The sequence below is a fragment of the Phoenix dactylifera genome, chromosome 2, assembly GCF_051530095.1.
Source record: "Phoenix dactylifera cultivar Ajwa chromosome 2, Ajwa_hap1_PhDact_Kaust_v1.1, whole genome shotgun sequence".
In the NCBI taxonomy this organism is placed as follows: domain Eukaryota; kingdom Viridiplantae; phylum Streptophyta; class Magnoliopsida; order Arecales; family Arecaceae; genus Phoenix; species Phoenix dactylifera.
Window position 1 is genome coordinate 37,727,628 of NC_143191.1, and position 22,395 is coordinate 37,750,022.

Here is a 22,395-nt window from a genome sequence, read left to right on the forward strand (position 1 = left end):
CAACCTTACAACGATTGTTTTTCGGGTTCACAATCAACCCAGTTGGTTTTTCCAAAGGCTCACCAACCACAACCTTACAAAGTTGGTTTTTCCTTTGGCTCACCAACAAACCTTAACCCCTTGATTCAATTCCTTGATTGAATCAAGTTACAAGATAATAGAGCAAGAGTTTAAATCAAATACAAGCTTCTCAAATAAGCAAATATAGCAAATATAAATAAGTTAAGTAAAGAGATGAAGCCCTCAAACAAATTTGTAGATGGAGGAACTCGGCTTCTTCTTTACTTGACCCTCTTCTGATTTTGCACGAAGTAGAGGATCACCGAGGCAGCAAACGGATGGAGAGGAAGCTTTGGGATTCACTTGGATGCTCTTCTTCTCTCTATTTTACTTTGAATGGCCCTTTTGTGCTTATGGGAGATTTTTCTTGTAATCTCTTTGAAATCTCTTCCCTAAATGTTCTCTCCCACTTCCATACCTTCTTCCCTAGCTCTCCTCTTGATTTTATAGCTTTAGAGGGAGTGAGAACAAAAATCTAGCCGTTAGAGACAAAAATAGAGCCGTTGGAATCAAGAAAAAACTAGCCGTTATGCCTCCCAGCGTGCTGGAGTCGACTCGGCTGAAGTAGGAGTCGACTCGGCTGAAACAGGAGTCACTTGTGAATAGTAGTCTGTCGGCACTGTAGCTGGGAGTCGGCTCCGCACTGTAGCGCTGAAGTTGGAGTCGACTCGAGATCACTGTAGCGCTGAAAATCAACTCTCTGTTTTTTGTTTGTTCTCAGTCGGAGTCGACTCGTAGAGTGCTGGAGTCGACTCGAGCACTGTTTCTTGAAACTCTAGAGTGCCAGAGTCGACTCTAAACTTCCCGGAGTCGACTCGAGGACTATTTTTTTGAATCTTTCTTTGAATTTGCTCCTCCAACTTAAATCCTTTGAACTTGAAACTTGGGCCATTAAATTGTAGCTTTCTTCTAACTTTTCTTGAGAGCTTTTGAGGCCTTCTTGTATTTTTCCAACTTGCTATGTTCCTTGCAAAATAAATTATCTTTTCTTCTTGCAACACAAACATTAGTAATTATACTTCAAGGTTTTGTGATCATCAAAATCAATCTTTAACTCAATCTTTGGGTCATCAGTCTCCCCCTTTTTGATGATGACAAAACTTGGAGTTTGTGCAATATAAAATATTTTGTGTTCTAGAACTAATGCATAGCTAAGTTGCATGAAGTAGAAAACATATATATTTAAAACATACTTCATGACAATGCTTTAGATTTAATCAGCTTAACACAATCAACATATTTCAATTTAAGCTGAATACGATTTGTATTCAATTCAAAACATAAAGCATTATGAGCATATAATCAGATATTTCTCCCCCTTTTTGACAACATCAAAAAGGTTGTAAGATAATGAAACATTAAGCACAAAGATAATGGTAATATGAATCAAATAACTCAAGGCAATAATGTCAGAATAAGATTAATTAGCATAGATCAGAGCCAATTAAGATGATTTCAGAGCAAATTATGATGAGAGCACATCGAATGTGATTCCAAGGATAGTTTTCAAATCAAGTGTAGGTGGAATCTTTTTCAAGTTAGTTCAAGGAGTATCAAAACTGATATTCAAAGAAGGCACGAATGGAAATTTAATTTCTCTTCAATAATAAGTATGAAAGCTTGTTCATTTAAGATCTTTTGCCCAATATATTAAGTATTTTAGCAACATGAAAGCAATTTAACTAATTTTCAGAGTATAAGAGCAATATATTAAGTATGATTGCAAAGTTCTTTTATGGTGTAAAAATATTGTGGCATAAATGCCAAAATATGAATTCATGCAATTTATGATGTCTCTTAGAGCATACATAAAATTCAAAGCTTTGAAGGTTCTTTTAGAGCTCTTTTAAAGACTTTATTCCTTTAAAAAGAAGCACATTTTGGCACATATAATAATGAATTGGCATAAAATTGAAGTTCTAAAGAACAAGCCAATAAGAACTCATTAGTGAATTCCAAAAATAGGTTTTCTAAGAGATACTCAAGAAAATTCAACACATTATTCTCCCCCTTTTTCATTAAGTTAGAGGCTCTTAAGATGAACTGTTTGAATTGAAATTTGGTTCATGATTTATGCACAAGATATATTAACCAAATAACAAGCCTCAAGGTATATCATAAAGATTTTCAGATTTAGATTTCAGATGGTATATTGGAGAGTACTAGGATCACTTTTCATTTAGTATTCTTTCTCTCTCCTTTAGTTATAGATTTATGCGATTAAGTTCCATAAGATCTCTCCTTCTGAAATTTTCTTTCTCCCCCTCAATTGATCATTCCATTTAAAAGTTTAGAATTTGAAGATAATGTTCAATAAAATTGTCAATCTCGAAAGTATATTTTCTATAAGTTTCAGCTTATTTTCATAAGACTCAAGGTTTGAGATAAGACAACCTTTATAGTACTCATCTCAAGGTATAAACTTATTATATAATTAAAGCAAGTCTTGCAATATAAGGAGGTTCATCAAAATCAATCCATAAAATTCAAGGTATGCATCAAATTAAAGTAACTTTAGGATAAGATATTGAATATCTAAAGCTCCCCCTCAAAAAATGCATTCTTCTTTAATCATTCTTTTCTTTTGTTGAATTTCAGATTTTAATGATAAACGTGAATAAAACTGAAACTTTATGATATCAAGAATGTAGAGTAATCTAGAATTATTCAAAATTTATAGCAATCACTCTTTTTAATCTTTCAAGAACAAGTTATGCTTCCTCTTAATCTTTGAGAAAATGTACTGAAATATTAATCAGAAAATGATTCATTTGAAGCACAAATTCTTTCAAAAGCATTTACATTTTCTTTCTTTTAAGAATCATTTGAGTGAGCTGAAATATTTCTAGACTTAAGATCATTCACTCTCTTAATAATATATATATATATATATATATTGATGGAAGTCTCTAATAATGTAGGAGAGAAAAATATGATCATTGAAGATCATTCACTCTCTTAAGATCATTCACTCTCTTATTTATAAAACTCAATTTCAGCAATGTATACATGAAGCACAATAAATCTTTTTAATATCAAAATAAAATCATATATTTAAAAATATTTGTTTGCAATTAAGATCATTGAAAGACACATCATTTAGACCAATATTAGTATACTTTAAGGATAAGAAAAGATATGTTTCGGATGCGTATCGAGACAATCAACCAAGGCGTCAAAATTAATTCTGTTTTTCTTATATTAAAATTTTCATTTAGAAATCATATTGAGTTATTCTCCTGAATGACGTGATCATTGAAGCATACAATTAAGGTTACAAAGATGTAACGATATAAGCATTTTTAAGTTAAGTTTAAGCTTTTATACAAAATCAGATTATGAAATTTCATAAGAATTTCCAAGAAGGCTTTCAAAATTATAATTTGAGATATGTATCTTCTATATTGTAGCTCATCTTAATTTACTAAGATTGAAAACACATATTTCAATAACATTAGAGCACTTTCAGAATCTTTGTATTTAATTTTGAGTTTTGATACAAAATGGAGGATATTTTAACAAGTATTAGGATATTATGTATCAAAGTTAAGCAAGTAGAAAGATAGATCAAGATTAATTCATTTTGCCTAAATAGAGATATCTTTCTCTTCTCCTTTTTACAAATTTATTTAACTTTCAGATTTTAAAGATGATTGTGAACGACAAATCTGAAATTTTTTTTCAATAATACCCAAAAATTTATGCAGTATTTCAAACATTCAATCAAATTATCTAAGCATGGAGCATTACAAAATATTGAGAACCCATAATTCAAAACATCATGTCACATGCAACATATATTATGTGTTAAGTCATGCATTAGAATATTAAGAGTAAGCATGTCAAGGATCAAAATCAATTCTTTTCAAATAAACTCCCCCTATTTAATTATAATCTTGCACTGATTTCATCCTTAAGGTGTGTTTCCATGTGACTAAAAATTTGAATTGATTCTTCTTATATATTTTCATTACTTTGTCTTTCATTTTTACTTTCTTATGCTCTATACTCTATTTGTTCCCTATCCGGTGGAGTTGGAAGGGGCACGAGGTACTACCACTAGCCTCCCTCTTGTGCCGTCCCTAATATACCCTACACCGAATAGTTGGGTCAAATAGTGTCGGGTACTACCACTAGCCTCCCCATTGGCACCATCCCTATGATGAGCAATATAGAAAATTTAAAAAGTTCACTTCAAACTCTCCCTGTTTCAGTGTAATTAATTACGGATTTTATCCCTTCCAAATGTGCTGAATATATTATGCTTATTTTGCTTTTTCTTAAGATTGGAGTATTTGCCTTTGCTTAGATTTTACATCTCTTGAATAATATCCATTTTCTTTTCTTTATCTCTCTCTCTTTTTGTTATTCTCAAGTAATTTACATGAAAGAGCAGAATAAAGAAATAATCTTATGTATCATATAGATGTGTATCATGCAAACAACTTTTTCATTGTGCTCAAGGATTCATAATTTCTCACAAGTTATTTTAAATCAAAATTTTAAGCATAAACTTGTGTATTTCATAGTTATGACATAGGTAAAGATATATTTTAGTTTGGGCAAACCATGAAACAATTTCTAAAAATATAAGTCAATCAATATATATATAGACATGATATCAAAAATTAATAATTAAAACCTTAATCATGCCATAATAAGATTTAAGTTATTGACTTTGCTCAATTAATTTATGAGAGAGGTATCTAGAATTACCAATTCATTCTGCATTCTTCAGTCAAATACCTACGAGATTTCTTATGTACGAACTTTTGGCTGAAGAAGGTCCTCTCTCTTGTTTGCATGTGAATGTTTATTGTATCTTACATGGAGATATCCTTCAAGTTGAAATCTCTCATTTTCTTGCTCAAGGATCCTGCATTATTACCAAACTCCTTTTCTTTCTTGAAAGAAAGTCATTAGTTTCTTCAAGATACAAAACATTCATATAGCATATTTCTTAACTGGGTGACTCAATCATAAGATATGACAACAATTGAATGTTGAGTCATTTTACTCAAGAGATTGCCTAAATATAAGCAAACACATGTCACTTAAACTTAAAAGATAGTTTCATTAACCAAGAAGGTTCAAGGACAAGCATGTGAAGCAATAGAAAGATTTATCAAGGTCAAATCAATTTTTTATTTTCAGAGTCAATTTAGCTTAGATTCTATTTGCTTAAGACAATTATCAATAAGACATGTTAGCTAAGTTTTAATCAATTTATTTTAAACAATTGTTTCTATCAAAATTCAGATTATGAATCATTAGAGTTAGATTGAAGTCTTGCACAAGGGCACATAATGAGCATACAATCTAGTCTACTAGCTGTATGATAAAATAATTATTCTATCATGCTTCAATACAGCTTTAAAACAATAGATCTACTTTGCTCATCCTTTTCAAATTCTACAAGATGGGGTCAAAGATATACCTTTTTCATGCCAATCTTCCATAAGAGTTTTCTTGTGGACTAACTTTGGTCAATGAAGATCCCCTTTCTTGTTTGGCTTAATTTGGAGTTCGAAAGAAAATGTTAATTCATTCATCATACATATTTCAAACTCATCTTGCATGAGTTTAGTAAAATCTTCATATAAATCTCCATTAGTAGAACCAAAAATGATGTCATCAATGTATACTTTGAGCAAGTAGGATATCACAAATTCTTCTTTTTGATGCATAGATTTATCACTATTACTTTCTATCAAAAAGGTTGCTTAAGCTTTTATATCATGCTTTTGATGCTTGTTTCAAATCATATATTGCTTTATCATATTTGTAATGAGTGTTTTCAAATATGGTGGTTAATTAATATATATTTTTTTTAATAAAGTAAGCACATAGGAGTCTATTCTACACACTCATTTGATAGAATATAAAGCTCATAAAGCAAGCAAATGATAATGTTGATCTTTACTTCTAATCATGCAAGAATTTCATCAAGATCTATTTCATCTTTTCTTGATTTAGTCTTTTAGTAGTCATCAATTTTTCTTCATTAAGTGCATTTCTGAAAAACTCAATTTGGTTCTAATTATTAACATGTTTTCAGATTGTTATATGTAAAAGATTAACCATATACATATATAATTTGATTTTAGTATCTTGATAATAAATCATTAGTCTCATAAAGAATAAAATGAATTGATATTTCTGCAACTAAAATCTTTTCATTGAATATTCTATATGCATTGCTTGATGAATGATATCCAAGGATAGACATATCTCTATCAGATTTGGCATTACTTTCAAGAAACCATATCAAGTATAACATATACTACTGATAAATATGAAAGATATGCAATAGTTCATTTTCTATTTTTCAGAAGATCAAAAGGAGTTTTCATCAAAAATAGATCTAATATAAATCATATGTATGACAAGCAGTGATGATAGCTTTTAAAAATCATTTAAGTAGATGACTATCATACACAATTGTCTTTTTCATTTCTTCAAGAATTCTATTAATCCTATTTTACTTATGGTGTCCTTGGTGCTGAAACAATTGTATTCAATATTATTTTCTATGCACAACTTGATAAAAATTGGTTTTCAAGACTATCCCATGATACTTCTTTATTTTCATAGTTTGCAAACCTTTTTCATTTGAACCCTTTTTGTGAGTTTGTGCCAATGCAGAAAATATTTCAATTTACGTGCCAAGAACAAAGCCAGTGTAAGCTTTTGAAAACTTAGTATTGGAAACAACATCATTAGATTTAGAAATTGATTTTTGTTTGTTTCCTTAGTTAACATACATAGTAAACTTTGACCTTTCAGAAGATACTCTAAGTAAGCCAATGGCAAGGTCTTTTGAGATTAAATACATACTAACATGAGTTGATTTTATATGCCAAAGATGGTTTCTTTAATCTTGGTATTCATAGTGCATATATTCAAAGGTATACCAAGTACACATTTTCATATCTATGATCGATAAACAATAATGCCATGGATAAAAACTCTCAATCAAGCATATAGAGAATTCATAGATTTATTCTTAATAAATTGATTAATCATTTAGCAACTTATCCAATAGTGAGTAAAGTATACTATAAAATGAAGTGATTTGATTATATTCCCAAAAGTATTTTCTATATCACAAAATTGATCAATATTTGCAATTCATATTTTAATCAAATACTAAAGAAAAAATAATGATGAGATGCAAGGGTTACTGATTTCATTATTATTATTTTTTAATTACTTTTCATAAGTATATTTCAAGTTTCATTTTTTTGACGTGTGTCTAGAATACCCATTTGTATGAAAGTTCTATTTGTTCCATAGGTATCTTGGCACACCTACATCTACATCCTCATATTTTCATTTTGGGTACCCAAGCTTGCTTGGGTCCTTGAGAGTTAGGACATATGGTTCCTTTTGGAACCCAAATTTGTTTAATTGTAATAACTTTACCACTTGATTTAATTATGTTAGAACGATAGGTAAAGTTGTTATGCCCATTCTTTTCATGTTTGAAATAAGTTATCTTATTTAATGGTTTGCTTGGTGAATTGATAACCTTTTTCTCTAGAGATTTATTGTTAAGTAAAGGAGTCAAGCCAAGTTTTGATTTATCATAAGCGACATATTGGTTTTCAAACATCATTTTTAATCTTTCTGAACTTACAGTGAATTTGTTAATAAAAGATTTTAATTGGTTAATTTCTTTACTTAAGTTTTGATTTTCTTTAATTAAACTCTGATTTTTTTGAATCAATTGTTCTAAATTTAACCTTAAGCTTTCATTTTCAGAATTTAGTTTATCTTGTATCTCATCACTAGAATTTCTTTCTTTTAAAATTTTCAGATTTAGTTTCTTAAGATTTTTATTCTTTATAGCTAATTTTCTACATTCACCATACAAATCATGAAAAGCATTTAATAATTCATCATAAGGGAATTCTTCTTGAGAATCATTTGATGTAAAAGTAGATTCAGATTTTACCTTATCTTCTTGTGCCATAAAGCACAAGTTAGTTACCTTTTGTAGTTTTTTGGAGCTGAACTGCCTCGGAGTCGACTCGGATCGTTTTGGAGTCGACTCGGCTGACTTGGGAGTCGACTCTAGAGCGTTTGGAGTCGACTCGGTTCTCAGAGTTCCCGAAGTTGGTTCTTTGCCTTTTAGTCTTGCTTTCTTCTGAGAGTCGACTCGGACGTAACTAGGAGTCGACTCGCCAAACTTCGGAGTCGACTCGTAACCTTCTAGAGTCGACTCGGTTGCAGGGTCTGAAATACATCGTTCTGTCTTTCTTCTGTTACCCTTAGGAGTCGACTCGAAAACGTCGGGAGTCGACTCGGCAACCATCGGAGTCGACTCGAACCTTTCTGGAGTCGACTCGCTGACAGGGTCTGAAAATCTGAGTCTCTGCCTTTCAGACTGTTTTCCTCTAGGAGTCGACTCGGACAAACTGGGAGTCGACTCGGCTAATAAGGGAGATTCTGCAGTCTCACTGTTAGTATGTAATTGAAGCACATGTGAGCTAATCTGAGATTTATCATAAATATTTTTTAAAGTATCCCAGATTTCTTTAGCAGATAAGCATGCAGAAATCTTATTAAATATAGTTTCATGGATAGCACAATATAGTATGTTCATAGCATTATCATTCAATTGTGCTAAGTCTTTTTCATTAACAGTTTGAGAGAGAGTGTGAAGGTCATTTATTATGATATTCCATAAATAATAATTTTGTGATTGAATAAAAATGCGCATGCGTGCTTTCCAATATGTGTAGTCTATGCCATTAAATAGTGGAGGTCTATTAATTAATTGTCCCTCTTCTAGAAAACTATCTATTTGAGTTGTCATGATCTTTGGCTCTGGATCGTGAGATCAACAATTAACTTTAGAGCACCTGCTCTGATACCACTTGTTGCTCAAGGTGACAACCCAAGAGGGGGGGTGAATTGGATTTTCTAAAAATTATGTTCCCTAATTTTTACTTTGAATAGAATGCAGCAGAATAATAAGATGTTATTTACTTAAGCTCTAGGCAATTACAAGTAAAGCAGTGGAAAATTAAGCTAGAGCAATTATGCTATGGCTTTAGGGTGCAATTGATCTAAAATTAACTTTTAGTTGTATGATCAATTTTAATCTATGTGTATGGTAAGAATGGAGTGGAAGCTAAGCAAATTCTAAACAATCACTTATAACTCTATAGAAAACAAAGCTAGAGATATTACACAATCAAGCATGAATGTAAGGCATGAAATACAAGAGATAAGGCATCACAAACACAAAGATGTATAGTGGTTCGGTGCACCCCAGCACCTACATCCACTCCCCAAGACCTCTTGGGAATTTTACTATAATCCTTCATATTACAGTCGGTTGTTTTACAAGCTCACAACCCAACTTGTTGTTTTGCGAGATCACAACGAACTCGGTCGGTTTTCACAGGCTCACCGACTAGAACCAACCGATTGTTTTCACGGGCTCACAATCCAACCCAGTTGGTTTTCCCAAAGGCTCACCAACCACAACCTTACAACGATTGTTTTTCGGGTTCACAATCAACCCAGCTGGTTTTTCCAAAGGCTCACCAACCACAACCTTACAAAGTTGGTTTTTCCTTTGGCTCACCAACAAACCTTAACCCCTTGATTCAATTCCTTGATTGAATCAAGTTACAAGATAATAGAGCAAGAGTTTAAATCAAATACAAGCTTCTCAAATAAGCAAATATAGCAAATATAAATAAGTTAAGTAAAGAGATGCCCTCAAACAAATTTGTAGATGGAGGAACTCGGCTTCTTCTTTACTTGACCCTCTTCTGATTTTGCACGAAGTAGAGGATCACCGAGGCAGCAAACGGATGGAGAGGAAGCTTTGGGATTCACTTGGATGCTCTTCTTCTCTCTATTTTACTTTGAATGGCCCTTTTGTGCTTATGGGAGATTTTCCTTGTAATCTCTTTGAAATCTCTTTCCTAAATGTTCTCTCCCACTTCCATACCTTCTTCCCTAGCTCTCCTCTTGATTTTATAGCTTTAGAGGGAGTGAGAACAAAAATCTAGCCGTTAGAGACAAAAATAGAGCCGTTGGAATCAAGAAAAAACTAGCCGTTATGCCTCCCAGCGTGCTGGAGTCGACTCGGCTGAAGTAGGAGTCGACTCGGCTGAAACAGGAGTCACTTGTGAATAGTAGTCTGTCGGCACTGTAGCTGGGAGTCGGCTCCGCACTGTAGCGCTGAAGTTGGAGTCGACTCGAGATCACTGTAGCGCTGAAAATTAACTCTCTGTTTTTTGTTTGTTCTCAGTCGGAGTCGACTCGTAGAGTGCTGGAGTCGACTCGAGCACTGTTTCTTGAAACTCTAGAGTGCCAGAGTCGACTCTAAACTTTCCGGAGTCGACTCGAGGACTATTTTTTTGAATCTTTCTTTGAATTTGCTCCTCCAACTTAAATCCTTTGAACTTGAAACTTGGGCCATTAAATTGTAGCTTTCTTCTAACTTTTCTTGAGAGCTTTTGAGGCCTTCTTGTATTTTTCCAACTTGCTATGTTCCTTGCAAAATAAATTATCTTTTCTTCTTGCAACACAAACATTAGTAATTATACTTCAAGGTTTTGTGATCATCAAAATCAATCTTTAACTCAATCTTTGGGTCATCATCATCCTAGCTTTCCAATATGTGTAGTTCGTGCCATTAAATAAGGGATGTCTATTTGTAGATTACCCCTCGTTTATAAAACATCCTACTTGGGTTGCCATGATCTTTGACTCTTGATCGTGAGATCAACAAATACTATGAGAGCACTTTGCTCTGATACCACTTGTTGCCCAAGGTAACAAGCCAAGAGGAGGGGTGAATTGGGTTTTCTAAATTTTTAATCCCTTAATCAAATTGATAGATGAATGAGTAGTTTAGTTAATCCTAATTAAGTGCATGTAGTGAAGTTAGAAGGACACACAAGGCAAACACACAAGAAATATAGTGGTTCAGTGCTCTCCTAAGCACCTACGTCCACTTCCCAAGCGTCCCCTTGGGAATTCACTATAATTCCGCGGATTACAGTTTGATTATTTTTCGAGCTCACAATCCAAAAATCTTTATACTTTGGTTTTCCGGGATCACCAATAATCTATATTGGTTTTGCGGGCTCACCAACAACCTACACCGTTGGTTTTACGGGCTCACCAACAAACCTTACAAGAAAATTAAAAAGGAAGAAGTTTGAAGCTCTTAAATGAGCAAATATAACAAATATATACTAAAAGAAGAGATGAGAAATAGTTATCGTTTTGAGGATGCTCTTCTCTTCTTTGCTCAGGTTACTTCACTTCACAATGGGTTGGCGGAGCTGTTGAATGCACTTTCAGATTGCTCAACCACCTTCTTTTGGGACTTGAAAGAAGCAACTTGATGAAGAACACTAGGGCTTGCTTTCTCTTGAATGCTCTATTGATTTTTTGCAAAAAAATATCTTCCTCTGATGAATAGTGTCTCTTAAATACTTTCCAACCTCTATTGGTCACTTTCCATTCGTTAGATTTGAAATATTAGCCATTTCTAGCTGTTGGGAGCTCAAAAAGTACTTCTGCAGAACTAGCTGTTATGCTTTTGCCCGTGCTGGGGTCGACCCAAGCTTTTCTGGGGTCGACTCAAGTTACTGTTCATCAGCCTTGGGGTCGACTCAAACTTCTCTGAGGTTGACTCAAACTTCTATGGGGTCGACCCCTGCTACAGTGGGATCGGCCTTCTCAGGAACCACAGAACCTTGTTTTTCGGCAGTTTTCACTGGGGTCGACTAATGCTTGTTTTGGGGTCGACCCGTGCTGCAGTGGGGTCGACCCAAGCTCCATTGGGGTCAGCTCAAGTCTTCCTGAGGTCGGCTCCATCTGGGATCGGCTCAAGAAAACTTGGGGTCGGCCCTCTCAGTAAATTCCAAAGAGTTGTTTTCTTTGAGGCTTCAAGTCGGGGTCGGCTCATGGTCCTTTTGGGGTCGGCTCCTCTCTTGAGATCGGCTCAAGGATACTTGGGGTCAGCTCCAATAACTGTTCATCTGAGCCATTTTTCCAAGGGTGTGCCAGATGGTTCCAAAATGTGTTAGGGTCGACTCCCCTTCTTCTGGGGTCGACTCATACACTGTCCCAAGTAAGTTACTCTGTGTCAGTGCGTGCCATATGTATCAGGATCGACTCCAAACTTCTTTGGGATCGACTCAACTCACAATTTCCTGCATCTTAAGGTTAGACTAATTCATAGAATCAATAGAACATATTTCAAGTAATTTTGAGTGTATACCACGATATAACTTCATACCCTTAACAATAAAACTACAGTTTTGCCCTTAAGAGTATATTTCACTTGAAACTTTGCTGAATTAGATTTAAAAGCTCTCTATCATTTTTCTACTACAAATTTTATTTTATTGTTAATCATTGGGAGTCGTCTTGATCTCATTCTTTCAATGTATCAAGGGTGTAGTATTCATCAGTGATGTATCAAATTAAACTGTATTATTAATTTGATATTTCCTCAATTATTGTGTTAATCATCGAAATAACACTATCATCCTCACCTGTCATTCTGTTTTGCAATAAATATGAACTTTGTGGTTGTCTTGGTTGTTTTTTCTTGGTGAAGACTGGTTTTCTAATATATAGATGAACTTGGAGATGATACAGTTTGTCACTCGGCTTGCAAATCTTTCTCTGAAAGTTAAATATAGTTTGAGACTGGTTAAAAGTCTGTAGTTAGTTTTACCAATAATAGACTAATAAGACAGGTAACTGAACAGCCATGGCCTTAAAATTCTGGTGAGATATAACTATTTGGTGATGCACTGAACACACTCTGGTGGCCTCCATGGCACTCGACCAATCTATATTAAGGCATTCAAGGTTGTGTTGCCAAACCCAATTGGTTGTAGAACCAGGTATTACTTTAGGATCCTTTGTTTTACTTGGAGGTTTGGACTTGGGATTGAACCTGAGTTCTGAAATACTTATTTTCCCGCAATATAATAATAATGTGAAATTTTTCTTGGTAAATAATGATATTGTGTTTTTGGGTGAAAGGTAAATAACAATAGTGTTTAAGTATTGAGTGGAGCTAGAGGTTTAGATCGCCAAAGTAAAGAGTTTGATAGGAGTCGTGGAAGATGGTCATTGATGATGAAGACGACTTATTGTGAATGGCCAAGGCGATTACAACGAAAATTATATTTATAGTGTTTGTTTTTGGGAATCTGCATTCTGATCATTAGAAACAAGTGATGGCTATTATCTTGTTTTTATTGAACCTCCCATCCTGTTATTTTCTGTTTTTCTTTCTTTTCTTACAGATGCAGCTAGCCTCATGTGCCCCATAAGAGATAATAGCCTAGAGCTAGACAAATGAAGAAAATTTTAGTTCACCCATCTTATAACCGGATAGAGAATCAAATCCTACCATGCCTAATCAATCTGATCCTTGTTTGAGGGAATACAAAGAAACAACGGATTATGTATGCCCAGAAGTTTGGTGTCAATTCCTAGATGAGAGGGAACATAGTCATCTCTGCCTAAAGTGACTAAAGACCACTTAGCAACCAAATTTGCCTTATCTTTGACAACTTCTTAAATGTTAAGCTTCTCATTGGTCACTTATGTTTTCACAACTCTGCAAGTCAGTTTGACTTAGCTGCTTTTAGAGGCAAGCCAACCTTTGATTCGGACTACATCTGCTTGAATCAACTTAGCTGACTTCATCAAGTTAAAGGATGATGGATATATTCATAGCTTGGTTAAGGTTGGCAATATTTGATCTGAACCCGCTTGAAATAAATTGATTTAAGTGGGGATTTCTCATAACTTAGTGTTAGGTTATTCGAGACTAACCTGATTACAGAAAAAGGTTTGTGTTTGGCTCTTCAACTCAATAGGTCACCACAGGTTGGACAAATCCTTAGAACCTTGACCTGAGTCTTTATAATAGTGGTAACAATGTAGGCTTACTCCAGGCCTGATTTAGATTATGATTCCATAGGTGATTTTAGAACCCTAACCCTAATTCCCTAATTCGGAGCTTGTTTGATTAATTTCTTGGATTTATAAGATTTTTTTGGGTGTAGTTGAAGAAAACCCCAAATTGATGAGTATGTGGAGGTCAGATGAATGTAGATGTCTAAAGATGGGAGCAGATGGGTCTCAATTTCAAACCCGTTGAAGCCCTCGAATTTTGTCAACAGCCGTCGAGATCTTTCTCTGATGTGCCAACATCGTGCCAATTTGACACGCCCTCTCTGGTGCCCAAACAACCACCTTTGGATGCCGAAAATGGCGACCTTTCTCCTCCATGGCAGTGGTAGAGGCAATTCTCATGATCGAGAGCATCGGGGTGGAAGCCCTAAAGGAGGCTGTGAAAGAGGAAGTCCCAGGCGTGGGGACTTAGGCCGTCAACAAGTTTAAGGCCTTGCCCGAAGCTGAGGTAAATACTGGGCTCGAGCCTGATTAATTTTAGTTATATCTTGGGCTGAGCCCTGCCTGGCCCGTCCATTAAACAGGTGTAGTCTGGATTGAATGTTAGATTTGTTGATAGTCCAATCCGTACAACTGGCCAGTTCGGTCTGGTTTATAAAACATTGTTCCATTCAATCCAAATCTGACACAACTAAAGCTAATCCCAATTACAGCCCAAGATGCAGTCCCATATGATTATTATGACCTGAATTCAGCCCTCTTTGACCTGCTAGCTTATCTTGGAATGCCAAAATTGAGTGTTTATTTTTTTTAACAATATTTGCGTCTAACATAAACTTAAAAATATTTTTTTCGTTTACTTTGGCATAATCTTATGTCCCAGTAACATTAAGTAGCTGGTGAAGAATTACTTGACATAATGCCAATACAAGTGGCCCAACTTAGCTTAATTTGGCCCCTGTTTCTTGGTACAATTTGCTATATTTTTTCATTTTTTGCTATAAATATAGTTAAGCATATGATTGTATATTAGCTTTGGCTAATTATAACTGAAAATAAATAAATAAATAGGTAAAAGGACAACAAAAGGCATTCTAGGAGTTCTATAATTGGGGATTTGATATAATAATTTATAGTGTATTTCATAATGCAAGACTGTAGCTTATCTCCCATGGAGATTTTTAATTAGCAAATATAGAACAACCCAACTACTATAGTGAGACAATTCTAGGTCAAAATTTACCCAAAGCAACTCAGCATCTATCATTTTAATTCTTGAGATAGACATACATCTTATATACTGCTTCTTGAAGCTTTTAATAGAAGTCATATTAGTATTTATTAGAGGTGCATATTTCTATTATACTATACAGTTCCTTTAAAAAGATAGATATGGTATGATGGAGGAGAGATACAAAGTTTGTATGACGGAAATCAATGCAAACAAAAGAATCAGGAAAAAAATATAAAGGAAATCCGTACTTTTTGGCAAATCCAAAAATGTTTAAAGCTTTAAAAGATAAAGAGAACATACGGAGAACTCTTTCCTCACCAACAATTGGTGACCTGAGTTCTGGAGAGCCTGAAATGGACTGGATTTTCTTCTTGTGATTAGATGGATGGTTCTAAATTTTCTGAATTGTTTCATATGATGTCTAAAGAGAGTTTAGAACAGGATTAGGGTGCCTTTCCTATCTATTTAGACAAACAAATTTATTTTTCTTTATGCTTTAACAATTCTTTGGGGAACTTGCTAAATCATATGCACAATTGGGAGCTGCAATTTTTGATGGTGTTCGCTCAAAAGATATGATGCTCACTCAAATGATATAATTAGATATGTGTGCTTCTACTGATTACACGTTAACAATGATTGCTCAGTTTCTTTGAGATGTGATAGCAGGGATTCATCCTATGCGCGGATGGTTGATGGTGTTAGTCGGGTGATCTCTACAGAGAGATCCGAGCAAGATATATAGAACCATATAATGACAATCTTGGATAGGTTCCAGGTAATCCCTCAAATAATGCGGACTCGAGATCTTTCTAATTTGTAGTCCCTTTGGTCATTAGCCGTACTTTATATTTACGTGTCCATCCTCCATCAAATTATGATTCATATAGATACCCCTGCTCCACAAAAAAGATTTAAGAAGACAAAAGAAGGAAAAAAATCTGTCCTTATTCATATACAGAATAAGTCTGTCCTTATTATTATTTTTTTTCAATTATCATTTGATCTTTATCTATTCTGTAAACATGAAAAAAAATGAAAGAGCTATATTATATTTATTATAAAATCTAAAAATCTTCAAAATTCAAACATATATTTGATATAAATTGTTTTCTCCACTTATTTTCTATATTTAGTTCTCCAACTAAATATCAAAATATCTCTATTTCATGGCATTGATTTATCCCTGTACAAGGTATGCTTTTACACCACAATCAAACGCTATCTTAAAACACCTTGTGGGGATAATTTTAGAGGAGAGGCAAACGATAACCACTTGCTTCACTCGGTCAAGTGTGCAATATTGACTTCCTTGCGTAGGATGTATCCAGCTGGCGGCCAAGGAAGCATCGTTTTTTAATCTAATGAAACCCGGAAGAGATTCTTTCTCGAGGAATGGAAGGCACTACAACTACCATGACGAATCAATTGATTGAATGTAGGCATCCCTCTTTCCTATGTCCTTCCCCCCTTTGCCCTATCACTAGTGCTTACTCCCGATCCGAATCGGATTTCGGAGTGGTAGAAGAAGTCGAAAAAACAGAGTTTATGAACGGATTCATTTGCGCTTTCAAATCCACACAAACGCTTTCGAGCTCGGATGACAGAACTAGCCAGCCCTTTTCCGAGCGAGTGTTTGTTGCGGGCCGGAAGGACAAGCCCTTTGAACCCGTTGAGCCGGTTTGATTCAAATTGGTTATTGGGCAGTCAAAATCGTGACAGGTGTACCTGAAGCTATTCCTGTAATAGGATCGCCTTTGGTAGAGTTATTACGTGGAAGTGCTAGTGTGGGCCAATCCACTTTGACTCGTTTTTATAGTTTACACACTGTTTCATGGTTAGTGGGAAAACATATAAAAAGAATAAGGAAAAGACGAAGAAACCAACATCGTTTGCTTCCTTTCCGACGACTGGAAGGCGACTTCTCTGTATCATCAACTATTCACGGTCAACGGAGCAGCAACCCGGTGTACCATGGGGAAGCTGAAGCCCTCTTGCTCTACTGCTCTGCTCCTCTTCTCCGTTCTTCTTTTTTGCTTCCCCTCCTCCCAAGCCCAGCAAGAATACTTGAACAACGCACAATTGAACTGCGACGGCACCAATGGCTCCTCCACCCTGGGCTACTCCTGCAACGGGCAACGCAACTCCTGTTCCACCTTCCTCACCTTCCGATCCCAGACCTCGTACCAGTCCCCCGTCCAAATCGGCCAGCTCCTCAACGTCAACGCCTCCAACGTCTCCACCATCAACGGCGTCGCCGACGGCTCCCAGGTCCCTGTCTCCAACCTCGTCTTCGTCCCCAGCGCCTGCTCCTGCTCTGGCAAGTACTACCAGCACAACGCCTCCTACACTCTCAAATCCACCGATACGTACTTCATCGTCGCCAACAACACCTACCAGGGCCTCTCCACCTGCCAGGCCCTGATAGCCCAGAACCCCTACAACAGCCGGAACCTCCCCGTCGGCGAGAAGGTGGTCGTCCCCTTGCGCTGCGCCTGCCCCACCGCCAACCAGACCGCCAGCGGCTTCAAGTTCTTGCTCGCCTACTTGGTCGCCACGGGCGACGACGTTGACGCGATAGCCCAGAGGTTCAACACCGACTCCCAGTCGATTCTGGACGCGAATGACTTGTCATCCAGCTCCGTTATCTATCCCTTCACCACGCTGTTGGTGCCCCTCAAGACCGAGCCCACCAAGGAGGGGCTCGTGAACCCGCCTCCGCCGCCTTCCCCGCCTCCGCCGACTTCCCCTGGCGCGACCAGCGACAAGGGCAGCTCTAACAAGAAATGGATAGGCATCGGAATCGGAATCGGAGTCGGTGTTTTAGCCATTTGTGGAGTTCTGGTTTGGTTCTTGTGCTGGCGCCGCCGCCGTGAACGCCAGCCAATCCCTCAAGGTCCCAAGATCGCCGGGTCCCCGTCGGATGCTTTGGTTTCTAGCGAGATCCGCAGCGTCATCGGGTCGCTGACGTTGTATAAGTTCCAAGAACTGGAGAGGGCCACCGGGTCTTTCGGGGAAGATCACAGGATCAAAGGATCCGTTTACCGGGCTGTCATCAACGGAGACAATGCAGCGGTGAAGAGGCTGAAAGGTGATGTGTCGAATGAGATCGATATATTGAAGCACGTCAATCATTCCAACGTGGTCAGGCTGTCCGGTTTCTGCCTCCACGGAGGGAACACTTACCTTGTCTATGAGTTCGCCGAGAGGGGATCTCTCAGTGACTGGCTTCATCGGAAGAGGGATTGGAGTGTTTCGAGTCATCTCGGCTGGCGGCAGAGGGTTCAGATTGCTCACGATGTCGCTGATGGGCTCAATTATCTGCACAATTACACGAGCCCGCCGTATGTCCACAAGAACTTGAAGAGCAGCAGCATCCTCCTCGACAGGGAGTTCAGAGCGAAGCTCTCCAACTTCGGGCTGGCAAGGCCGGTGGAGGATTCGGGAGGCCCGCTCCTCACGAGGCATGTTGTTGGTACTCAGGGTTACTTGGCGCCGGAGTATCTAGAGCATGGGCTCATTACCCCTAAGATCGATGTTTTCGCATTCGGAGTGGTCATGTTGGAGTTGCTGTCAGGTAAGGAAGCTACCTTCGCCAAGGAAGGTGATGAGAAAAAGGAGGTGCTGCTGTGGTCGTTGATAGGGGAAGTTCTCAGCGGAGAAGATGTGAGGAGCAAGTTGAGGAGTTTTGTCGATCCTTATCTACAGAATGATTATCCCTTTGATCTAGCATTTGCTATGGCTGAGTTGGCAATGCGCTGCGTCACATGCGACCCTGCATCTCGCCCAAGCATGCCTGAGGTCTTTCTGTCCCTGGCAGCAGTTTATAATTCTACTTTGGATTGGGATCCATCAGACTTTACTACAAACTCGGGCTCAATAGTCAATGGATAGTAAACAGGTATCAGATTCACTCTTGCTGCGCATTAGAGATTATGGAAGTACAATATCCTAAAATAAGATCAGTAGGGCAGGTTCTCTTTTCGATGCAAGCATACAGCCCATCTCATATTTATATTTTCTTCTCAAAGCATATCTGCCCTTCCTTTGTGACAATCCCTACAAAAGCGGAAAGAAATTTGTTATATATACTCTTTTGTGATGGCGAATCACTTTATATATATATGTATATATATATATATATATATTGTAGTTTGTAACAAGTAGGTTTAAATTCTGCTTTGCAGCTGCCCTACTCTTCAAATGTGTATCATCTATGTGTAACATCTGGAGAATTTCTTGAAAGAAAGTTTCGTTGCTTTAACGTCAAATTGATCTCTATTTGTCTCTTTCGCCATCTGAAATTATCCTAAGGTGAAACTTTTATTATGGATCAAGTCCTGGAGTTGCTCGTAGCTCAGGAAGTAGATATAAGAGCTATCCTTTCACTATTATGCAAGTACCATCTGATATGTATGCAGTAAAGGATGAGATTGGGTTAGCAGGTTGATGATAATGAGGTTGCAAGATGATCCCATAAGGTAAATTCAAGCTCTGGTTGAATAAAAACTTCCATGACAAGTGACTATTGTGGGTTCTGGATGCTTTTGGTACAGAACTAGGGGTGCCCTTGTCGGTGCTAGTTTTCTCAAGTCATGCCCATCAAAGTAGTTGGGTATCTTTCTGAATGTCCTGTGTTCAAGTTTCTGCCATAGGATTCTCTTACGAATATGTATGGGTTTGTCTGCAATGGTTACGACCTGCAACTGAACCTTTTTATTACGATTGCATGGGAAATTAATTCTCCTCTTTGAAAATTTCCACCTTCTGCCTGTTTCTGATTGGCTGTTGAATGGCGCTCCTTTTGCATGAGAGTTTGGAAAACACTCGCAATTAATTATTTCAAGCATCCGTGTGCGGTATTCAGGAATCTTATTATGGTCCTGTCATGAGAAGTTTTCCTGACAGCATGGAGACACTGATCCTGAAAGTTTCTGCTTAATTGTCTGGCTGCTGAATCAGAATGGAGCAAGGTTCAAGCTCTGCTTGGATAAAATAATTTTGATCATAGTTAGAGGTCCATTCTGCGCGTCTTCACCAGCAGTTCCCGGGATGATAGATTGAGAGAACATTCAATGGCAGACCCTTTTAGCCTATGTCTATGGCAATACTCGAACTGTCACAATTATCGGATTTTCCAAGGTGTTTCTCAGCACACAGATTGCATCTGCCACAGAGCACTGGTGCTTGCAATGGAATGTAACATTCATATTAGATCTAGATACATATCAGATGCTAAATAAGGATATTAGCTCATTCTTCCTAGTGTTTTAGTCAAGGATATCAGCTCCATTACTGAAACAGTACAGATTGGTTCATTGAATCTTCTGTTTCCTCTTGACTGACTTCTGGGTTTGATTACTAATAGTCCAATCTTTTCTTTTATTATTTCTCCATACTCCTTGTTTGAATTTTAGTTTTCTGTTAATTAGCACACTTGGTTGTTCAGTGACAACTGGTTTTTCTTTTCCTCTTCTTAAAAAAAATGAAAGGCTAAAAAAAAACATTTTTCTGCTCAATTCTTCTTCATCTTCCTCTTTTTTTCGAACGGTGCGTTCTTTTCAGGAGGTGAAGATGAATGGAGGAGCAGCTTCTCAGAGAGGGAGACGTACACAGTCAAGAAAAGCAAAACAGGTAACATAGTGCCATGCTCACAGACTAACAGCTTTGGACCACATCAAATCAGCTGTTAGCTTTTCTTTTTGTTTCCTTCTTTTCGAAATTCCTTTGAATTGTCGGCTTACTCGGATGAGCTTCCTACTTTTCTCACTGTAATTTTCCAATGGAGCCCTCAGAGAGATTGTGTAAGAGGAATCCTGATCAAGTTCAGCAAGGAAAGATTGACCTGGATGCAGCTGAAGTCACAGACTCTGGACTTCAGGCAATTCAAATCAAACCTCTGAGAACCTCACTCATCTCTCAGTACTCTCCTCGTGTTTTAAATTGGTCAGGGCAAAGCCAGTGCCGATTGATTTACATGCTAAATGTCATAATACCAGTTTATTCTTCATGTGTATCGGATGCAAGGGAGCAACTTTTACCAGAAGTTGATGGTTGAGACAGTATCAAGAGATTTCTTCATAGGGTACACCAAACACTTTTGATATGAAAGTTTTCTTCTGCAAAAGGACCTGGTTTAATTATCATTTCAACATTAGAAATATCAGTAACAGGAGCTGGGAAATAGAGTATAATAAATATTACATTTTTACTCATTAGCTCTTGAGAACTATATTGGTAGAAGAGATACTAGAATTCTTTCATATTTTTTTTGCATGATAGTTAGGTTTATCGAAGTGTCTGCTGGTTAGATCATCTTGTAGACTCATGAGACCTGGCTCCATAATTAGATAGCTTAGAGGAGAAAAGTTCCCAGCATGCTATTTTGTAGGTTTAGGTTTATTGCTTCTCCATTATTCTCAAAGAAAAAAACAAGTGCAAACTAGTAGATGCATCAAGTCTGTTGCAAAAGCTTGGTAGATGGTGTTATTTTTATCTTTATTTATTTTCCAAACACTGTGATAAGAAAGAGCAGGAAAGAAGAGGTTGATGAAAAATGGGAAAAAGAAAAAGACATTAGACACTCTATGGTTGCATTGGTGGATCTGGAACCTAAACTGATGTTATTTCGCAGGGTGACAAAACTAACATAAATTGATGAAACGGAAATTGTCAATATTCAGAGAACTGACTAGATATCTGGATTAATCTGACCCATTGCTTCTAGATACTATCTCTCAGAAAGTAACGTTATTGATGAAGCATTGGCATTAATACACCAGTATAGCAAGTATTGTGAAGTCCTGAAATTCTTTTCTTCTTATATTTGATGAAAGCAACTAATGAGAAGCCATATATTTATTATAGGTTGAAGTATTACCTAATGATACAAGTGCTGTGAACAAGATGTGAGGGAAAGAAAAGAAGCCCCAGTTCATAGCACTCAGCACTCTGTTAGGAAACATCTGAGTGATTTGTTAGTTCACTTTTGGTCGACCATCAGTATGCCAAAATCATTCAGCGAAACAGAACTCAAGCGAAAAATTATTCAGCTGTGCAGCATTTCAGACGGCTGATACTGTTCTTAAGATGTCGGAGATATACTTGAAGGTTGTGGGCCTTGTAATAAAAGGTACTGGATTTAGGGAGCACATGATGTTGCCAAAGTTTGATATGGCTTCTAA

The 22,395-nt window shown here is 36.9% G+C and overlaps 1 protein-coding gene across 3 annotated transcripts; it reads left to right on the forward strand.

Annotated features, from left to right (window-relative positions):
- The first annotated feature begins 16,886 nt into the window (after positions 1–16,886).
- On the forward strand, positions 16,887–21,426 carry LOC103701426 (protein LYK5). Of its 3 annotated transcripts, XR_003384557.4 has the most exons (3): positions 16,887–19,112; positions 20,777–20,845; positions 21,007–21,426. XR_003384557.4 is itself a non-coding variant. In XM_088716276.2 (2 exons), the coding sequence occupies exon 1, from the start codon at positions 17,186–17,188 to the stop codon at positions 19,103–19,105; it is 1,920 nt and encodes a 639-aa protein (XP_088572402.2). In that variant the 5' UTR covers positions 16,887–17,185; the 3' UTR covers positions 19,106–19,112; positions 20,777–21,426. The 3 variants fall into 3 exon arrangements, 2 of the variants coding, with proteins under 2 accessions (XP_088572402.2, XP_038984149.2); XM_088716276.2 differs by having other exon boundaries at positions 20,777–21,426; XM_039128221.3 differs by lacking the exons at positions 20,777–20,845; positions 21,007–21,426 and adding an exon at positions 19,399–20,769.
- The last annotated feature ends 969 nt before the right edge of the window (positions 21,427–22,395 follow it).